Consider the following 13680-nt stretch of genomic DNA (forward strand, 5'->3'; position numbering starts at 1 on the left):
CCATCATTGCTTTTTTATTTGTGAGCTACCAAGGAATGAAGTCCATTTGGCCAGTGTCATGGTGATTGAAAGTCCTTCAGTTTTTTTTTCTTCATTAAAGCTTCAAAAGCCATGAAAAGTGTATTTCCAGGCTAAGTAGTTGATGTTTTGCTTTCCATAGGAAAATTAAAACTTTATTTAAATTATTATAGAACTTGCATGTAAGTTAAATATTAAAAGATGTTAATTTTCTTTACAGAGTCATAGAACAAGGAGAAAAGAATAGAATGAAAGCCCAGAACATTGCCATTGTGTTTGGCCCAACACTCATGTGGTCCAAGAATGAGTCTTTCAACCTAGCTACCAATTTAGTTCTTCAAAATCGCCTAATAGAGCTTATCTTAACGGACCATGAACAGATATTTCGATGATGGAAACATTCTTCATTCCTGTGATTCAATTATAAGTTTTTCAGAGACTGGTAAAAATTATGTCAAAGACCTGAGACAGTGAATTCAGTTCATGCAAGGGTTATAGAGGACAGACAAGGGTTATAGAGGACAGACAAGGGATATAGAGGACAGCCAAGGGATATAGAGGACAGACAAGGGATATAGAGGACAGACAGCACTTAGGGTGTTGCTTCGTCTTTAGACTGGACATCCGTAAATAGTGGAAGGACAACAGAGGGTGTTGCTTGTTCTCCAGGACGACATCCGTAAATAGTGGAAGGACAGCACAGAGGGTGGACATCCATAAATAGTGGAAGGACAACACAGGGGGTGTTGCTTCGTCTCCAGAAGCTCTTCCATAAATAGTGGAAGGACAGCACAGAGGGTGTTGTTTTGTCTCTAGAAGGACATCCATAAATAGTGCCTGATGTTTTACAAGTACTGTATCCATTCCTGGACATTCAAAGACAGATTTGTTGTCGTTAGAGGTGACATCCTCTCTCCTTGCAGACTTTGTTAGGTTTGTTTCCGGTCAGGCAGGGTTGCCTTGAAATGACAGTGTAATGTGTGTGGTTGGGTAAAGATGACAAAATCTGCCATCATCTTTTGTAGGTATAAACTTGTAAATATTTCTTGCATGCACAATACTGATTATCTCCATGTGTAAATATTTCTTGGTACGAGCGGCTTCATTATCTGTGGGCTCCTGGCATGTTTGCTTCTGGATATTAAGCAGTACTTCTGGCTCCCTGTTTCTGGTCGATCCTAATGTGCCTTTGACTGGTTTACATTATCAAATTAAGGATGCAGTGTCTGTTGATCCTTTCTTGGCTTGGTGAAAACACAAGGTTATATCATAAAGATATTGCCCCCAGATAGGAAGTAATCTTTCTAACAATAACTGTTGCAATGGAAGAGAGATCTGCAGGGTGATTTCAAGTCATGAAATCTTGTTGAAAGATAAATAATGTTATCATCCACTGGCACGATCAAAGAAAATGTTAACTTTGTGAGAATATGTCAGATTGTGAATGTTTTATATACTTCTGTTATTTGTGTTTTTGTAGTCAAACATGGGAGGGGTTCTGATTGTAGAAATATTCCAACCTCATGAGCAGCTGATGGCAGTTTTTATACTTGTGTGAAAAATGTGACGAGAGAGAGAATGGAAAGATTTGTATTGATAAGAGTATTGGTTCTAGTGTGATTGAACAGTGGAATTTATATACTTTATGTCTTCTTATTCTGTTCATGGTCTTGCAGAGATTGGGAGAAATGAATGAACTTGGATAAAAAAAAAATGGTTTATACTAAAATAGAGCAATTTTGAATGTCAAAACAAAGATTGATGAATCTACATTACAAACATCGTTTTGAATGTTTGTATCTTAAATAAGAATGTAAGAAATCAATTGTTTCTTTTGATTCTATAGAAGACATTTGAGAAATCAGACTCATTTATGCCAGTGGAATGTGGGGAAATTTACCAAAATTGTAACATTTGATAGGGCCAATAATGTAAACTTTGTGTGGGACTAGAATCTATTGGCAGACCAAATAATAAAGGCTTTGTTAGCTTTGTGAGATTTATCTGTAGTACACATCTTTCATTAAACTGACTGCATGATACATTTGGATGAAAGTGGTTAATGGTCAGGTAGATCTGACAATTTAAAAAATACATTTGCTGGCTGCAATATTTATGAAGTTATAAGAATGTAAAGTAACCATAAAAGAACAAACTTTAGTTGTTAAGAATAGGGAATGCAGCTGCATTTTCAAAAACATGAAAATATAAGTCATGACCTTAAATGCATCAAACATGATCAGGTGAATTACTAAGGGTCTTAGCATAGAGTTGTATTGGTTTTTACTAAGGGTCTTAGCATGGGGTTGTATTGGCTTCTGACTCAATTGTTTGGGATATATCATCATAAGTAGCAAATTTTTCAGGCATATGTTAGTACTTTCTTTCTTTTAACTCTGGACCAAGAATGAGTCTAAAAGTAGCATCCTCTACCTCAGCAGAACTCAAATGCACACTTTGGAAAGATTTTTAATCGTTTCTAGAAGAGAGACACTCTCTCTCCCTCTCTTTGTAGCTATAGAGGATTCTGGGAATAATTTAAATTTGAAGATAATAGGGAGAGATGCTCTCCAAACAAAGCAGATCCTGAAACTTGGAAATGTTATTTGTTATGTTTGTATTTCTGTTTTTATCTGAAAGAAGTCTTTAGGATTCTTACCTCTACATGACAGTTTTGGCATCACCTTTGTAAGGTTAATTAACCGTTTGATTGAAGCCAACCCTTGGTGTTGCAGGGTATCTTCTGTATAGTGAGACATTCCTACAGTCAGGGAATAACTTCAGCTAGTTAATTTTCCTATTGCTAAATAAGGTCCATGTCTGTATGACAAATCTACCCATGGACCCTAAGGGCTCATCCACCCTAACACCCCCCCCCCTCTTTTTCCCACCCTCCAAGACTTTCTCCCGGTCAGCTGAATTAAATGAAGAGCAAGAGAGGAAACTGTTTATATTCACTGCTTGAGAGAGTGGTCTGTTGGGAGATGATATTACAAGTTAAGCTATGGTAAGCAATAAGATAGCTTGTTGGTGATAAATCATATTTAAGTGGCAATCATGAATTTCTATTGAATTTGTTAAAAATTATTTTCTATTTTGATATACGTAACAGTAGCACAAAATATTTGTTTAATTTTATCTTCTTTTATTTGAAGTAACTTGAATATTATTATTTCTGAAGATTCATTTGGTATATGCGATTTTCATTTATATTTTTATATATCAGAGGAACAAGAATAATGTTTGTAGAGCTGATTATAAGATCAGTGAGCTTCCTCAGTTTTAGTTCAAGTAAATATCTGGAACAAGTTTGATGGAGATTGTAATTTAATCTTTCAAATAATTCCTGTAGCTTGTTATGATTACTACTTTTGAAGGGAAATTTAATAAAAATTAAACCCATTTTACTTGTAGGAAGTATGACTGAGATAGTCTTTAGTGGCTTACAAAAGAACACAAAAATGTTCTTAAAGGGGTTTGTTGGATGGGGGTTGGAGAGGGAAGGGTGTTTGGAGAGGGGAAGGAGTTCAAGCTAACGTGATCGTTGTGTTAGTGGATGATTCAAAAGAGTAACCAAGTCTATCATTCCTAATTAACAATTACATTCTGTGCAATTCTGGACCAAGATTACCTGTGTAAAACTGACCAATACTTGTTTTGTCTAAGATTCATGATAGGGGATTATATCAGCAGTCCAGCTGTGCCCCCCCCCCCCCCAAAGGTCTACCCTCAGTGACAATCTTGATTTTGTTAGAGGTAAACTATGAGTTTGCTTGGATAAGTGTCTCAACTATTTGTCATTTTCAAGGTTCTGTACTTACATGTTTGGTTTTGAACAACATATGAAAATATCTTCCACATTGTAGTATAAAGATTTGAGTGTAAAGTGAGATAAAGGATAAAAAGAAAATTGTGCCAAATTTTCATGTGTTTCTGTGTGTAGATTTGTGTTGTAGTAATTTAATATGGTACTGGTGGGTGCTGTTATATTATTCTCATATACCAGCAGAGAAACATGTTTGACTCCCTGGGTGGATTTCATCCGTTTTATATATCACCATCTAGTCCTAATCTACAACCTGAATAAGATGAAACTATGAAGGAAGGACTTATCATATTTCCGGGAAATATAAGTTGAAATTGATTTAATTTGGTTTGATGATACAGATGGTTAATATTTTTTACATGACTGAGGCTTGACATATCACAAGTACTTCTGAAGGAAAGTCACCTAAATATAAAGCTTGGCGACTAAAAACCAAGTGTTAGTTAATAAATTAGTAGTAGCCACATAAACAGTAATATCAAACTCTTTTTGAGAATGATTGTATATCAATTTATATTTTAGGTCATGTACAAGATGTATTATTTACAAGGTCAGTTTTACAAGATCAAAAGTAAACGATTAATTTGAATCTGACAAGGAAATGAACAAACAAACTGTTTGTAGCAGCAAAGAAATTTGAAAAGTAAAACAAAATAAGAGGGATATTAGATCTGGTGCTATAAATGTTACAACTAATAGATGTTTTGTACATGAAGTATGGCCAAAACAGAATATTAGCTTTGTAGCCTCCTGAGTAATATGTATTTACTTAGGTTAGTTTGTAAACGAGTTTTCAATATTCATGGTGATATGGTCTGTGTTAAACATGTCATGAAAGGTTACATTACTGCTATGATGTATTTGATGTTTATTCATGTTGCTTAATTAATGCATATTCGTGATACATGGATTGCACAGATCCGTCACGCAACTTGTTCTGGTGATGCTGGTATTTTTCGTTAGTCAACTGGACTCTAAAAATATTGTAAATCTTACGTACATAACTACAGTGAAGTCTTATAGTTGTGATAACTTGTATGTCCATTGCTAAGGCTGGGTTATTATTAAGTTTTGTGGCAGACAGTGCAGGTGAACAAGCCTGTTTATACAAATGTGGAAAATAAAAATGTGTTGTTGAAAAGTACTTTAATTATATGTTTTTTATGACTTGAAAGCCATCGCAGGTGGTATAGTCAGTTGTTACTCATAAAACTATTATGATATTATTCTAGTTATAGTGGAATGGTGTTTGGGCAAATACACTGAGCGTAGGGTATGAGATGAGATTATATGGTGATGTGTGTATTAAGGGTAGTGATTAATGTGTGTGTTGTCACATATGGTATGGCTAGTGAATATGCATGAGGGCTTATGATTATTTAAAGTAAGGGAGCAATATATTACTTATTTGTTTATTTCTAATACACAAATTTATTTCATATTTTGATAAAACCGAGTCCTTGTTTTGAAGGGTTTTTGTGTTTTGTCTCTTTCATGTTTTATACTCGTGGCTATGCTTTCATAATGACTCGAGATTGTATATTTGCATTCATGAATATTAATGAATTATTAAAGAAATATCACCGTTGGATGGACAGAGGCCTGTAAATACATTGCTAAAGAACATCAATTATTTCTTGCTCCTTAATTTCCCGCCCCCCCCCCTCCTCTTTACGTAACTGATTTGTTAATATCCCACACTTAATTTGCATAATGCACAAAAATTAGTGAGAATTCAAGAGGTTCTGTACTACGCCAAACTGACAGAAATAGCGGGAGCTGATTCTAGAATTACAAGCAAAGAGATAAAGAAGAGTCTGTTCAGTCGATGGTGTTTTATATTACTACAATATAATAATTTCAATATCTGAAAATCTATGCATATATGTTAAGTTAAAACACATTCTGTAATAGTTGTCATACCCAGTGGAATATTAAATTGATAAGTTTTTATTCTATTAAACATTTCAAAATTTCATTGACATTATTATTATGAAGAAATTAACCCATAAACTATTCTAAGGCTATAAATTACAGCTGGGTTTAACACTGCATTACAAACACCTTAATCCCATATATCTGACATCATTCACATTTATTAATTCTAATATATTTATTCAGTTCAGAACAGATTTGGGATGTTTAGTCCCACAACCTCCCACCAACCGTAACTTTTTAATATGTTGAATGTGTTCCCTCTATCTTAGAATATCGACACCATTCCATAAGAACAGAGTTGTAACAAGTCAGTTTACAATCGAGTTAAGTCATTACTAGTCCCTATTCTTTAGCCACTTGACTCACTTTTAAAAATTAGTGACTTGAGTCATGTGACTTGTTACAACACTGCCTAAGAAAACAAGTATCAACATGGCAGCATTGGTCAAGTTTATATGAAACTTTACATCATGTTTCAGCCCAGAAAATACATCTTAAAATGGTTAATCAACAAAATAGAATGTCTGTTACCTCCCCAGCATAAGTGTCACCAACAGATGACATTCAGCAAGTATTTAAAGAAAAAGTAATCATCAATCAACTTCTGTTGTCACAAAACTCTCTTGAATCAAAAGTGGTTCTTGAGTAGTTGTACTATTGCAAATGACATCAACAGTTATGCTACAGTTATACCTACTGAATTCCTGCTTCCCATACGATTTCTGAGCTGTGACTCATATTGTGGCTTTCCAAGGCTAGCAGCAATTAATAAAATGCTAAAGCCAAAAACTACACAATATATATACTCCCTGGTGATTGTACTGCACATTGCTAGGTTTGACTGCAATAAGTCTGTGAAACACATCACACATACACATATACCAAAAGTTGGGGGATATCCTGGAGGCTGGAATTTAAGAGCCATAATGCTGAGGAGCACTTAAATATGGCAACAGACCACCCATTAAATTTCTAGTTTTACTTTTAAATTAACTTGCTATATGTTAACATGTCATACATACTGTACTTCATATATTTAAAATTGTTGTGCCATTTGCAACTAAGCCACGTAAGCTCATTAGTTGACACGCTGATCATATTTTATATTGAAATCAGTGAATTATGCTAATTCTATGGAATATTATGTATCCTAAAGGATTTGTCCCAAAATCAATAGAAATATCAAAAACATGAGTAATTTTATTTTCGTATGAGGGCTTTTCTGGCTCCAATCCTTGTCTGACCATGTTACATCTTCTTACTCAGAATGGACCTTCCCCTGACTGTTGGCCTGCTGGGGCTGGAAAATTCTGTAACTTCAGTGATGAGGTTGTTTGTCCATCTTAGATGCGGCCTGTCTGAAGAAACAAACACAAACAATGTAAGCACTGTACATACCATATACGTACTGTACATACAATATAAGCACTACATATACAATATAAGCACTGCACATACAATATATTCACTGTACATACAATATAATCACTGCACATACAATATAAGCACTGCACATACAAATTAAGCACTGTACATACAATATAAGCACTGCACATACAAATTAAGCACTGCACATACAATATAAGCACTGCACATACAATATAAGCACTGCATATACAATATAAGCACTGTACATACAATTTAAGCACTGCACATTCAATATAAGCGCTGCACATACAATATAAGCACTGCACATATACTAAGCATGATGTGTAACATATGTTATATGTTAAATAGGACTGAGACAAGCCATTAAGCTACTATCTGATATAAATCTATTAACAAAATAATAGCATCTTTTTGTATAACACATTTCAATGTTAACATATTTAATATTATTAAATAAGTAATAATATTATTAAATAAGTAATTAAACATTATCACAATTAAAATATTACAAGTCAGCAAGGCCATTTAATAGAAAAAAAAATGTCTGCACCACTTCCCTGGTGTGTTACCAACGATGTGTAATTATATTTGCTAATGATTTCCTACCTTGGTTGACATTCGGTAAAGACTCTGGAGAACTGCAAGTATAACTCTCCTCTGTTAACAACTGAGCATTCTTCCAGGTATAAAATCTGGTCAATTCATCAAAACTGTTGTCATCCTGAGGACAAGAAATGTGGAAGGAGATTGTTAGTGCAAGCCTTTTACTATAGGTTGACTTCAATCTATAAGCATTTACTGGAGCTAGTATTATTATTTCCAAGATGGCACCCATCATGCTGCATCATGTCAGCAAAGAGAAACAAGCATTGGTACCATTGTACTCCTTAGATAACTTATCCAACTAATATGTATTTACCAAGGTTTCTGTGGGTGAAGCTTCAATTCTGTTTATTGTAGCTGCTGCAGGTCTCAATGCCTCCAAATCAGCCACATTACTCTGTAAAGCCAGTGCGTTCTCCACCCGCTGGTTAAATTGCTATCGAATCAAAAGATTGATAAAGAAAGAAAAGAACAAACATCAAGTAATGATTGAATGAATTACTGGTTGAACTGAGAAGCAAAAGAGCAGACTTATATTCAACATGGAAACATGTAGAACCTCTCTTCAAGCTGGATTTAGGAGAGTCTTAATGTTGACAAACTGTGATCGACATCTGTCTGTAATAGTCTTTGTAATTTTTCTTTGACAAAAAATTGCTTTTAAAGGATAGCAACATAATTTTAGAATGTTGAAAATTTCTGATTTCTTATATTCCTTTTATGAGGATACAATTTTACACCTAGTAAACATTGTAGCAAAATGAAATTCTAATATTCTTGATGGTACAGTTGTGATAGAAATCTATTGTTTCATTTTTTATACAACTTTATGGTGGTTAAGTTTGAACAATTTCCCTATTTTTATTGACAATAAAAGTTCTAACAAGGTTCTTGTGATATGACTGAGATCACAAGCTTGTCTTACCCTTTTGTCTTCTTGTAACAGCCTGTGTTTCATTTCATCCTTAGCTTGTTTTAATCTCATCAGCTGAGCTTTCTTCTGCTCCAGAAGTTTCCTTCGTAGTGACATAGGAGAATCCACCTCGCCATTTGTGAAGTTACACATCTGTGGGCTGGTACCGATTGCATCAGTCCCAAGTGAACAGTTACTGTCAACGGGAGATCTGTTATGTACATTCATATTTTCAGAAGTGTGTTGTGACATCACTCTTGAGTTATCTCTCAGTGTGATTGGGCTATAACAAGGACTTGCAGTAAGCTGTCTACCTCCTGACAGTAAATTTGAACACTCACAAAGAGCCGGTGATGAACTTGACATTCCCCTTGCTTGGATATTCAGACCAAAATCCCTCACCTCTGTAGCAGTATCTACAAGAGCATCCTCATCCTTGCAGGAAACCGCATCTATGATTTCATCACTGGCAATCTTTTGGAACTCTGGTTGTTGAAATATGATGACTGAATTTTCTTTGTTATGAATATTCAGATCTTTACTAAGAGGAGATGATTGGTTAGCTGACTCTTCAGTATTTCTAGGAGTATAACCTATAAGACTGGGAACATTTGTATGTGACTGATCGCAATTATTTAATTTACCTGCATTTGATCCAGCTTTTACTTGGGCAAAGACAGATAGCTTCGAAGGCTGTAAAGTATCAACCTTGTGTTCACTAGAAGATTGCTCATCCTTACACAATCCTGAACAATCTTGCAAACACGCATCACATTTAGTCTCATCATTGATTTCAATTCCAGACAATGTTTCCTTGGTTTGACATGGCTTTAAATTCTGTTCTTCAGATTCACATTCTATTTCTTTCACATCCTCACTTTCTACCTGTTCATTGTCAGAAATTGAATTTTGGACTTCAGTGAAAGAGAGATTTATTGAACATTCTTCATTTGGTGTACCTTCAGACAGTTTTTCAACAACATTTGAATTTCGTTCCTCACAATGTGAATCATTAATGTCAGTGACTTCTGCTTGATTTTGCACTTTACATTGAGTATCTCTTTCCTTTTCTTCTGTTAGAATATTTCCATTTTTAACATCCTCATCACCCTTGTGCAGGATACCATCAACTTTTGAGGAAACTTTAGGTACCTTATACAATAAAGGAGATGCATGGTTGGCCAAAGGTGTGGAAATATGTTTCCGTTTGAACGGCGACCTTGTTTCACTTTCAGATATGCTAACAGATGAAGGACTGCGAGTGGGGGAACTCCACTCTTCCCTAGTTTTATGAATTAAATCCATCAATGCTTTGGATTTCTTCTGAAAAGGAGACTCCTTTTTCTCATTTGAATCATTTTCATTCTTGGTTAGCTCCAAAATTTTTGGAAGAGGAGAGTCCTTAGTTGGACTGTCCCCTTTTAGCTTTTTCAAGACTTTTTGAGGTGTCTGGATATTCCCTTGACTTGGCTCTGTTACACTTGCAGCATCTGTGTCATTTTCAGTTTGATTAGTTGTTAGATTTTCAAAGCAATCTCTATCTATGACATCAGTTTCTGACATGACATCATCAAACACTTCATCGGATAAGGAGTCCTCACCTTCTTGTTCACACTGAGAAGAACTGCTTGACGATGCATTCAGGTCCTTCCTAAAAGACGGCATGAAAACTTGTGTAGCTCTTCTCAACTTTGATGCTTTCTTAGCTTCTTTGGCCAAAATAGGGCCAAAGAAGACTTCATCGTCACTGCTGATGCTGGGATCCATTAGACTACCTAAATTACAACATAAGAGTAATGGGTGAGTTATGTGAGTTTATGACATTGTTAATTTGTAAACCTACAAGACTGTTCATGCTGCCTTCCCTTAAACTGAGGTTATACTGAAATTACTCATTTTAATCATATAGCATGATTTCTTCGTGCATACTCCTAACAGTCACAGACCTTCTAAAACAGAATCTCAAAATTGTTGCCTTCTCACAGGCACTCCCAACATATTCTACACAATAATTAGCCTAGGCCCAGAAAAGAAGCTGACAGTGCCTCTTTCTCTAGATCTCATAGTCATACAATCATCATTGAACTTGAAGATAGGAAATGAATATCAACCATATTTTTCAAACAATGTTTACATAACTATCTTTCAACTTTTTTAATAATTTATTTCTATTCTCATTTTGTTTGTTTCGCCTAGCGTGACTCAGTCACGGTATTTCGGTCATTCAACAAGCCTAATGTCTGGGCAGAGGCTATATGACTAGTAAACCTAGAGGTACCGTAGTACTAGAGGTGTAATTAATAACAATCTAGCCTATGCCTATATAATATAAGTAGTTAGAACAACAATGTATCACAACGATTTCTACATTCTCTTCGTTAAAGGAAGCTTGAAAAGGAGTTGATTCCAAGTTAATAAACACAGTACTGACTTCGGTTAATAGTTTTTAGTAATTATTAAGTTATGCTTAGGCCTCATACTAGGCTTACTGTACGTGAAACTGCACGGTAAGTGTATGCGACTGTAACTGATACCAGTTCCACGACAATGAACATTGGCCGGTATTGGTTCGAGTTGAGAACTATTTCGTGGCTAAATTCAAACAGAAGATACTAACTAGTTCAATTGGTACCTTTAAGACGTTTCTAAACAATATTCACTGAATATTTCTTGTATTTTTTTCGAGATAAATTCTCAATTCCGCGTATACATGAAAACTTTGTTACACTGTAACAAAATTTAAAGTACGCGGCTGTGTCTCTTGATTGGCTATCGTTTCTACTAAACAATCACAACCAATGGGAAAGCGTTATCCAAAGTCTGCACGAAGCTAATAGTAACTGCGAGGGTGCAACAGTGGCATTCGCTTTCAACTATAAGCATAAGTACAGGATACCATGCCTGCATTTTTATATTAATAACACAATTTAAAAAAAAACCTGTTGAATCATCACCGATTTTATATTTTTCATGTCACAAAAAGAGGTATGCTGTATAGGCCCCAAATATGCTAGATATTCAAATATGGTCACATTTGGTCAAAATTCTTAAACTGTTTTTATTACAACCTGCAAGGAAATTTTCCTAACTGGGACATTCAGTCATCTTGTGTGTTCCTTAAAAATGTCCAAGAACAATTTGGACAGTAAATACCTCCAAGAAAGTACCTTTTGAAAACTTCTAGCAAGTATAGCGTGCTATAATTTGGGGCCTATACTGTACCTTTAAGTCCGAAACACTATGTATGAGGCAGGCACTGAAGACTCCTGAACGAAAAAAATATAATACATGACACACAAAAACATACTCCTTTGCCCATGTATCCCACACCCCTTCCTATTATCCTACCCACGGCACTGTGCCTGCATGATGCACCTTCTTCTGTTAATGCGAAACTTTGATTACGAGACACAGAAGGACCCGGAACACAGTGCTGCCAAGTCACCCGCTTTGGGCGGGTGTCACCCGCATTTTCGGGTCGTCTCCCGCTCACCCGCCCACCTGTCCGAATCTCCCGCATTTTCCAAAAAACTCCCGCATTTTTGAAGAATCTCCCGCATTGTAGGCCCACAGAGTTTTTCATGTGAAAGTGTATCATTGCTAGCGTGAAATTCATTTCATCACACCAAAATGCGAATTATCTCAGAACCGCCAGGATCGGAAATTACTCAAAGCCGATCGTGCTAAATATGCCCGGCTGAAAGCAACGTTACCTATACGATTCGTGAAAAATAATACCGTTACGACACACGTGAACGCTACAGCGTCCGCAAAATTTCAGAGATTTTTTTTATTTCAAGATATTTTTTCCTCTGGAATGAAAAAAAAAATTGACACAATACAAATATGGAGACAGTATAGATTCAGCTTAGATGACCCGGGAAGTGATGTTTCCGGCCATCTGAGGGGCCGTAAGATCCCAAAATTTTCTTGTACGCTTCGCGCCAACTCATGGTGGCGCTCCGCTTAGATGGTGTACGTAACCAACAGCACCAGGCAATTTTCACCCGCCTAAAAAACAACTGACCTTGGCATCTCTGGGAACAGGTCATCTCCTAGGTTAGAGATGGTCACGTGGGGATTGATCACAAACAAAGGAGTTATAGTATTGAAATGAGAAATTAAAGTCAAGATGAAAGTAAAATCAAATGAAATTATAATGATGTTTGGAAGATTTTCAATATGTCTTGACAGTTTGACTAATTACATCTAACGAAGTGACTTGACTGTTAAGCAGCGTGGTTATTATAATTTTCGATAGTAACTGAGCTTTTGTCTTGATTCATGAGTTGTTTATTGTTCTTTAAGTACATTTCAAGACAGGAATAAATTACGTCGATAAAATGTTTCATTGATCATTAATTTATTGATGAAATTGATGAAATCACATAAGTAGGTCTACTTCTTTCGACATACTACATGCCATTTACTATATTAACTGTAATTCATATGCAGGCGCGGCGGAACGGAAAAATTATTGGGGGGGCTAATGTGTGGAGACTATCTAAGCGGAGCGCCACCATCGGTTGGCGCGGAGCGTACAAGAAGAAAATTTTGGGTTTTTTCAAACCCCCAGATGGCCGGAAACGGCCCTTCCCGAGTGTTTTATGCTGCGAATACCTAGCCCTAAAATATGGGTCTCAAGCCTGCAATTTCTCAGATTGCACGTAAAAGTCTGTAAAATCATTGTAATTTGTATATTCGATGGTGTTTTAAGAGAGTAGCTATTACTCGTAGTGTACTCGCAAAGACGTTTTTGAGTGTGGTAAGGGCAGTGGCGGGGCTAGGGGTATTGGTCAGGGGGGGCAAGAATGGTCTGTAGGGGCGCTTTCGACACTATCTAAGCGGAGCGCCACCACAGGTTGGCGCGGAGCGTACAGAAAATTTTTGAGTAAAGATACTCCCTAGATTGCGGGAAATTACCCTTTCCGGGCCTTGCTAATTTGCAGATAAACGGAGAATAAAAAGGTGTCGTCGCCATTTTGTCGGAAAA

General features: G+C 36.1%; 2 protein-coding genes across 9 annotated transcripts in view; one reads left to right on the top strand and one right to left on the bottom strand.

The window, feature by feature from the left end:
* LOC139958927 (rho GTPase-activating protein 15-like) overlaps nt 1-5474 on the top strand; it is a 74530-nt gene extending 69056 nt beyond the window's left edge. For all 6 annotated transcript variants that reach the window (XM_071956372.1, XM_071956376.1, XM_071956374.1 and 3 more), the window contains one exon: nt 239-5474. In XM_071956372.1, the coding sequence (XP_071812473.1) occupies nt 239-410 (172 nt within the window). In that variant the 3' untranslated portion in view covers nt 411-5474. The remainder of the gene's footprint in view (nt 1-238) is intronic.
* LOC139958928 (uncharacterized) lies at nt 3080-11471 on the bottom strand. 3 transcript variants are annotated; one of them, XM_071956378.1, is made up of 5 exons: nt 11320-11471; nt 8700-10462; nt 8091-8210; nt 7778-7892; nt 3080-7140 (listed from the first exon to the last, which is right to left on the bottom strand). In XM_071956378.1, the coding sequence occupies exons 2-5, from the start codon at nt 10452-10454 to the stop codon at nt 7031-7033; spliced, it is 2100 nt and encodes a 699-aa protein (XP_071812479.1). In that variant the 5' UTR covers nt 10455-10462; nt 11320-11471; the 3' UTR covers nt 3080-7030. The 3 variants fall into 3 exon arrangements, with proteins under 3 accessions (XP_071812479.1, XP_071812480.1, XP_071812481.1); XM_071956379.1 differs by having other exon boundaries at nt 11305-11456; XM_071956380.1 differs by lacking the exon at nt 11320-11471 and adding an exon at nt 11177-11306.
* Nucleotides 11472-13680: the final 2209 nt, after the last annotated feature.

The sequence above is a fragment of the Apostichopus japonicus genome, chromosome 18, assembly GCF_037975245.1.
Source record: "Apostichopus japonicus isolate 1M-3 chromosome 18, ASM3797524v1, whole genome shotgun sequence".
Lineage (NCBI taxonomy): Eukaryota > Metazoa > Echinodermata > Holothuroidea > Aspidochirotida > Stichopodidae > Apostichopus > Apostichopus japonicus.